This window comes from Daucus carota, chromosome 3 (genome assembly GCF_001625215.2).
Source record: "Daucus carota subsp. sativus chromosome 3, DH1 v3.0, whole genome shotgun sequence".
Taxonomy (NCBI): Eukaryota; Viridiplantae; Streptophyta; class Magnoliopsida; order Apiales; family Apiaceae; genus Daucus; species Daucus carota.
The window spans coordinates 35,139,161-35,146,954 of record NC_030383.2 but is presented as its reverse complement, the minus strand read 5'-3'; the positions used below and the strand labels follow the sequence as shown (position 1 = coordinate 35,146,954).

The window sequence follows — 7,794 nt, the reverse complement described above, 5'->3', positions numbered from 1 at the left end:
TTCATATAACTTTTTGAACTTTAACGTGTTCTATTTCAATATAAAAACGAACCATTACATAACTTTTTTCAACTCTAATATAGTCAGTTGAATAATATAATTTAATTAAAATTCAATCTATTAATACTAAAATACTAATAAAATGATGTTAAAATATAAATTATAAATAATAAATTACGAATTATATACCCGCCCGTGCTTCGCACGGGTTAAAGGCTAGTATTTATAAAAAGACATCATTTATCTAATAAAAAATAATTTAATGCACCATTCAAATTTAAATTAAGAGCAGAATCCGTAATTAATATTTTGTAGTCTCCGGAAATTTCCAAAGCTCCTATATATACTAGAGCCCCACCACAGCCAACCCCATCTCTCTCCCTCTCCCTACCCTACTTTGGCATTTTAGCAAATCTTTGCAAAAGAAATTCTGATTTTTTTACTTAGCTTTATATCTTGCTCTTGCATAGGTGTGAATCTCATTCATCTCTTGTTTACCATTTTCTCTTTTTAGGGGTACAAATGCTTCATTGATTTCGTTAAAGTCAAATGTGTCACCTGAATGACTTATAGATTAATTTAAATGCTGTATGTTTTGGTTTAATTTAATTAATAATCAACAATTGGAATGAGGGCCGATCGAGTAATTTTGATTTGGTATAGGTTGATGATTTTTTTTTTCATCTGAAAGAGAATCGAAATGGATTTATTTGCCGGCCAAAAAAATGAAAAATTTTCAATCTGTTATGCGATTTGTTTGATTTGTTCACTCGAGAAAGGAATTAATGAATGTAGTATGCGTGAACAATTCCTTGTAAATAATCTTGTGATTGATATTTTATGGTTGAAGGAGTGCTAGGGGCATAAAATTATGTACATAAAATTTTTAAGCTGACAATTAATGTGTTGGGTTTTATTTGACGTTATTAATGTAAATACATGTCTATTCCAATTAAAAACCACCACATGTGACAAAATTTTAACACAATTATGTGTTATAATATTCCCATTTTTTATATCATTGTAAATTATTTAATCTATGAAGAAATTAATAACAAAAAATTATATTGAGATTTAAATAATTAGGTTCAAAAAAATTGATTTTCTGCAATATATCAATTATTACAATTAATTTTTTTATTGGAAAATATGATAAATAGAAAATTAAGTAAAAAAATAATATAAGTTGAAAATTAATTATAATGACCGTTAAAATAAGTATTTACTTATATTAGTATCTGACTTAAATGTAGATACAGTCAACTGTTGTTTTCTTTGTCAGGTAGTAAACAGTGTTTCGTTAATAATAATATATTTGATGCATTTTTTAGTATCCCCTTATTATGATTTTTGTCATTAAAAACTAATAGTAATGTTGTGGCATGCACAGATCGAAATGGAACACCAAAACAATTGGGATCAGGCTGGCCTCAATGGAGCTGGTAACATTGAGAACAGAGGTGGAAATAATGCTGGGGCTGCTATGAATGCTGTTGGGACTGGTGCAATTGCTTGGGCTCAGGCTGCTGGTGCGGCTGGTATTCATCCTGCTCTTATGGATGTTGTGGGGACTGGTGCAATTGCTCGCACTGCTGGTGCACTTACTGGTGGGACCGGTGCAATTGCTCGCACTGCTGGTGCTGGTGCTGCTGTTATAGATGTTGTTGGGACTGGTGCAATAACTAGTGCTGCCAATGCTGTTGGGACTGGTGCAATTGCTCGGGCTGCTGGTGCAGTTGTTGGTGGTACTTTGGCTACATTCCACGCTGTTTGGACTCCTGGAACTGCTACAGCTGCTGCCAATGCTGTAGGAACTGGTGCTGGTACTTGTTCTGCTGCACTGGATCTTGTTGGGACTAGTACAACTGCCTGGCCTACTGGTACAATTACTGATGCTACTTTGGCTGCTGGAACTGGTGGTAGTACTCTCGCTGCTTCTCGGGGTGCTGCTGCCCGTACTGCTTCCCAGCCGGCTGGAACAGAAAGGGAGAGCAATTATCCCCACACGAGACACCAAATCCATGCATTGGAAACGTAAGACTCCTTGCTCTTTACCCGAATTTCAAATTTCGTGAATAAGTTTATTAGTAGAGTTAGATGACCATATATTTGTGTGTTGGATATGTATACCATATTGAGAGAGATGGATTTTTAGTTCCCTAGTACATTTTAGGTATTTCTGATCAATACGGAACTTGGTTCGTTTAATTTGCCATTTATCCTCACTTTTATTCTGTTACCATTTTCAGTTCTCCTGACTAGATGTTGTTTTCTTTGTTTTCAATGTAGCTTCTTGAAGGACCATCCCCGCCCCAGAGAGAACAAAATATGTGAGCTTGCTAGAAACCTACAACTGGAACCTGATCAAGTCCGGTTTTGGTTGGAGAACCAGCGCAATCAGTTAAAGGTCTCAAACTGTTCTTCTCTTCTTATTACTTAATGAGTTGATAATTATTTGGTTTTTCCTCAACTCACCTCTCTAATTTTTCTAGGCCAAGAGAAAACTATGCAAGCAAAGGTGTGATGCACTCCGGGCACAAAAACAACAAAGAACTGAACCTTCGGGTGAAACCAGCACCTCGCGGGGAGGTGATGCCGGAGGTTCTCACCAACCACTGGGACGCGATTATATTTTGATGGAAAATGTCCGTTTAAGAGAGGAGGTATGATTAAATTCATTCAAATTTACTTCCTCAATTGTAAGTTTCATTTATTTCTCATTAGCTGAGACGATATTTCTCTCTTTTTGATTTATATGTACAGGTCAAGACGCTTAAATCAACTCTTGCAAGCGTATTGGCGCAATTCTGTACACCTAGCACTACTCCTGTACCGAATCTACACATGATACCTCAAATTCCACAAAACCTTCCAAAAGAACCCGTAACAAATAAAGATGTCCCCACAATATTTCAGAATCTAGAAAAACGTCCAGTTATTTCTCAAAATCCACAGAACCACCCTATATTATCTGAGGTTGCTAGCAATACAGGTCCTTGCCCATCTCATCCAGGTCCAGGGGTTGCAGACACTAGTATTACAACTTCACGAGGCGTCCTTGACTCAACCACGAACGAACCAACTCCAGCCAGGTTCCGACAGTCCTTGATAAAGAGCCTTGTAGTTTCAGCGGCGGAGGAGATAAAGGTAATGTCATTCACTGGAGAACCCTTGTGGACTCCAAGCAGTGCTGATGGGGCAACTAGAGAGCTAGTTGAGGTGGAATACCTGGCGCAGATTCCAAATCTGTTTGAACCGACTAGGTTAGCCTACAGACGTGAAGCTTCACGCCATGTAGGTAGAGTTTTACTGAGCCCTAGGCAGTTGCTGGATATTTTAATGAACGTGGTAAGCATAATATTTTCTTGTTATCATACTATATTCCATATATGGTCTCAATTAGTTTTTTTAATCTAACTTCACTTGTTTCATCTCCACTAGGGTAAATGGTCATTCATGTTTTCTCCGATTGTCCTCAGAGCTTCGACATTGGAAGTACTAAGTGAGGGAGTAGACTATGATGGAGCTCTACATGTGGTAACTAAAACACAATATATTAATTTGTAATCTGATTTTATAGTAAGTATTCTTAATTCGCTACACGCAGCTATCTAGTAAACTAACAATGAATTATCGATGCATTTATATTTCAGATGGCTGCTGAATACCATCTTGCTACACCACTTGTCCCCAACCGCAAAACCTATTTTGCAAGATATTGTACAAAACATGAGGAGGGGGTCTGGGTCGTCGTCGACGTTTCATTGGATCAAATTCTCCAGACTCAGGAAACCATGAATTGCCAGAAAGGGCCATCTGGGTGCCTAATTCAAGAAATGTCTGATGGAACCTCAAAGGTGAATAAATGCAAAGCTATTCGAATTATGCATCAAAGTTACAATGTTATCAGCTTACTAAACAAGATACATATATGCTATGATCTTCTAGATTACATGGATCGAGCACGTGTTTGTGGATTACAGCGGTGTTAGCACCATGTACCATCCTATACTGCTTTCTGGTTTTGGACTTGGAGCCAAGCGATGGGTGGCAACTCTAGAGAGGCAGTGGCAACGTCTGGCCACTGAAATTTCAGCCGATATTTCAGCAACTCGAGAATTCAACAATCTATGTAAGTAAATAAAGTTTTTGATTATGTAAGTGCATATAATCATTAATAATGAAGTAACTAGCTGAAATTCTGGTCTTTTCACAGTGATGTCAAGACCACAAGGGAGAAGAAGCCTACTAAAACTTGCTGACAAAATGGTGAACAACTTCATTTTTGGGATTGCGGGTCTAAACACGGGGAGATGGACTCAAGTCCACGGAAATTTTGGTGGCGGTGTCAGGGTAATGAGTACAAGGGTAACGGATCATCCTGGCCTACCCAATGCGACTGTGCTAAGTGTTTCTACCTCATTTGTTGTACCATTTGCTCCAAAAATGGTGTTTGATTCCTTGCGTGATCACAAATTTAGGAAGGAGGTATGCATTCACTCTACGCACCAAATATTTACTATTTATAAATTTCACGAATATTTAAAGTATGCATTACAACGCTAGTATCTATTTTCATCAACAGACCAATATTTTTGCCAACGCGAATGACTATGAACCAGTATGCTGCATTTCCAGTGGCGAGGACACTAAAAATTGTGTTTCAGTCCATAAAGTTCCAGTAAGTACATAAAACTACCTACATGTCTCCTTATTTGTTCCATCTTACCACTAGAACATATAATTGCGACTATGACTCAAACTTAAAATATTGCAGATGACTACGAGCCCGGTGCACATTCTACTTCAGGAAAGCTGGAGTGATTCGGTTGCATCCCACATTGTGTTTGCCTCCACTGAAATTGGCAATATAGATGTGATTCTAGGTGGCAGCAGTGGCAGTTCCCTACCTATTCTTCCTTCAGGTTTCACAATACTTCCGCATGGATCCTCATTGTTCACAGAAGGCTCCAGCGGCACTCTCTTGACCGTGTCGTTCCAAGTACTAACCAAGGAAATTAATCCTGTGGACGCTGGCAACTGTGAAGATGTCTCAAAATCCTTGGGATATCTCAGATGCAGCTGCCAAAATATTAAGCATGCATTCGGTGTAGTTGATGCTAATACATCAATTTAAACTTGCAACTCTAGATGATAGTCTGATAATAGTTTAGGGAAGTTGGTAAGAAATTGTTCTCATGTATGATAAAATATTATATGTATTTCAGAGAAACTTATAAGTACTTTTGAATATTTTGTCAAGATATTTTTGATAAATTACTTTTATTTTCTACTGATATTCAGCATTCGGGAAGGTATGAGTTCCATAAATTACCTACGCGGGCTTAAAAACATATTAATCAGGATTGAGTTGAGGATTATTTATTTCATTACAATTGAGCTTTGTTTTGCACATTTTTAAAATTTGAAATTGGATAAAGAAGAAGTGAGTTTTTTTTATAATTATAAAGAAGTGAGTTTGAACATTGTATTTCTTGGTTTTGGTATAATCTTTTCTTTTTATGTTTGTCATGTTAACTGCGATGAAGAAAATGTTTAGTGGGGTCGGAATTTTTTAGTGGGGTTAGATTTGAAAAAAATTTAAAATTATGCGATTTTAGACAACTTAAAGGAAAAATTGTAAAAATTATTTATAGTTGGGATCACTTAAAAATTATTTTCAAACATATCTGTTTAAGACAAAAATATCTATCTATATTTATAAACATATATGTACATACATCACACACGTACAAACTCTTACTTACTAACAATTAAATTGATTTTCTAATACACTCGTTTATGTCATATGTAATCTCAATCTCATTAATTGATTCAATGGATCTCACTATTTAATGTGTGTACTTAGTATTCTAATCATTTCTTATAATATATAGTATGTTATTGAGGTAAGTTTCATGGAGATAATATTTTATCAAAGACCGTGGAGATCATGCATATATAACATGGAAAATATTATAAAATGGATTATTTTATAAACCATGTCTTACGAACAACACTATTTCATTAAAAATCTTGATAAATTAATATCTAAGTTTTGCAAGTAAAATATTACAAAACATTTCGTTCTGCAAAACATGTTTTGTCACTTACAAAGCATGTTCTACTCATGCGATATAATATACATCATTTTTATGATTTTTAATGAAATAATGATATCTAAATAATATATTCAGTGAAAGAATACGCTTTACAATATTTTAATAAAGAGGTTATATGATCTCCACTGTCTCCGATGAAAAACGGTTTCCATAAAATAATCTATCAATAATAATAAACCATAATTATTAATTAAATAAAAATAAAATATGATTTTTTGGTAAGTCAGATTTACATGTATTAATAAGCTCTTGTGTGGTGGTTTGTTTGCGACATTGTTTATTACGATCAATTCTTTGTTGATCTTATTGCGTATCTTTGACATATATTTCATCAAATCGTATGTTTTTTTTATTTCTCTAACACATTCTTTTTTTTTTTGAAAGGAAATTAACTTCATTAAACAAAGATTTGTTACAAAGACGTAGGCCAATCTTGTGCTAAAGTTTGACTGGCAACTAAGGGAAGAACCCCAACCCAAAGAGCACTAACTTTGGCATGCAAAGCATAATTGGCTAAACTAGGCAGAAGATTAAAAATACTTGACAAGAGGGGATCTAAGTCACTGCAATACCTCGGAAAGTTGTGTAGAGCAGCTATTGCATTTTGGCTATCAGACACTATACAAAATTTGTTCCAGCCTTTACTAGTAGCCAAGATGACCCCTTCCTTGATTGCATTTAGCTCAGCCAACAACACATTAGGTATAAATGATATAAACTTAGTGGATGCATCGAGAACCTTACCATCATGATCACGAGCCACCACGCCAACTCCTCCAGAATTGTTACAACTTAAGAAACTAGCATCAACATTCAACATTATGCTACCATTATTTGGAGAAGACCATCGATCTTCAGTTTTAATTACTCGACTCCCTTGAAAACAACAAGCTTTCTTGAAGTCCTTAAGCAATGAACAACACCATTCAACCATTGAAGATCCCATAGGCAGTACCTTTCCATGAACCCAGCTATTTTTGACATTCCAAATCTGCCATGAAATGGTAATAAACAACTCAAACTCATCAATAGATAAAATATCAGCAAGCTTGACTAAAAAATCTCTGACATTTAGAGTGAAACAGTGTTTAATTTTATGCCAGAAGCCACAAACTTTCCATGTGGACGTTGCTTTGGAACAACCCCACAAGGAATGAAAAACATCTTCTTTGACATTTGCTGAACACCTTCTACAATTCCTGTCAATGGATACCCCTCTATCAGCTAGTATGTTATTTGTAGGAAGCCAAGAGTTGCTAAGTTTAAACAAAAAGAATTTTATATAATGATTCTTACAGAGATGAGTAGAAAAGTTAGCAAGTCCGATGCAGACTGATTTATGTTCAAGATCTTAACCACTTTTATATCTAGAAAATTTTGATGTTACGGCGGATGTTGAAGGTTCTACTAGCTATATAAAAAAATTTTGATTGATTTGTATTTGTGTGAGAGATTTCTATATGTAATATATATCAACTTCTATTATGGTATTTTCACAATTTTCTCTTGATCTTTTTGTTAATATTTATTCGTATGATGGAGTTCTTCTATACATGTGACGCCAGCTTCTTATAGATTATATTTGTGAATGTGTTTTATACTAGAACTATGATATCTAATGTAATTTATTTGTCCTTTTAAAAACTTATATAATTCTACAATTAAAACTGGT

General features: G+C 35.2%; 1 protein-coding gene across 1 annotated transcript; it reads left to right on the top strand.

The window, feature by feature from the left end:
* The first annotated feature begins 1,396 nt into the window (after window positions 1-1,396).
* LOC108212394 (homeobox-leucine zipper protein PROTODERMAL FACTOR 2) lies at window positions 1,397-5,137 on the top strand. Its single transcript, XM_017384120.1, has 10 exons — window positions 1,397-2,034; window positions 2,290-2,407; window positions 2,493-2,663; window positions 2,764-3,348; window positions 3,442-3,537; window positions 3,654-3,857; window positions 3,949-4,132; window positions 4,217-4,488; window positions 4,586-4,681; window positions 4,778-5,137. The coding sequence occupies exons 1-10, from the start codon at window positions 1,397-1,399 to the stop codon at window positions 5,135-5,137; spliced, it is 2,724 nt and encodes a 907-aa protein (XP_017239609.1).
* Window positions 5,138-7,794: the final 2,657 nt, after the last annotated feature.

Coding starts and splice junctions, on each gene's coding strand:
- LOC108212394 (XM_017384120.1), top strand. CDS start 1,397: ATGGAACACCAAAACAATTGGGATCAGGCTGGCCTCAATGGAGCTGGT. Junction 2,408..2,492: donor ACCAGCGCAATCAGTTAAAG/GTCTCAAACTGT, acceptor TAATTTTTCTAG/GCCAAGAGAAAACTATGCAA. Junction 4,682..4,777: donor TTTCAGTCCATAAAGTTCCA/GTAAGTACATAA, acceptor AAAATATTGCAG/ATGACTACGAGCCCGGTGCA.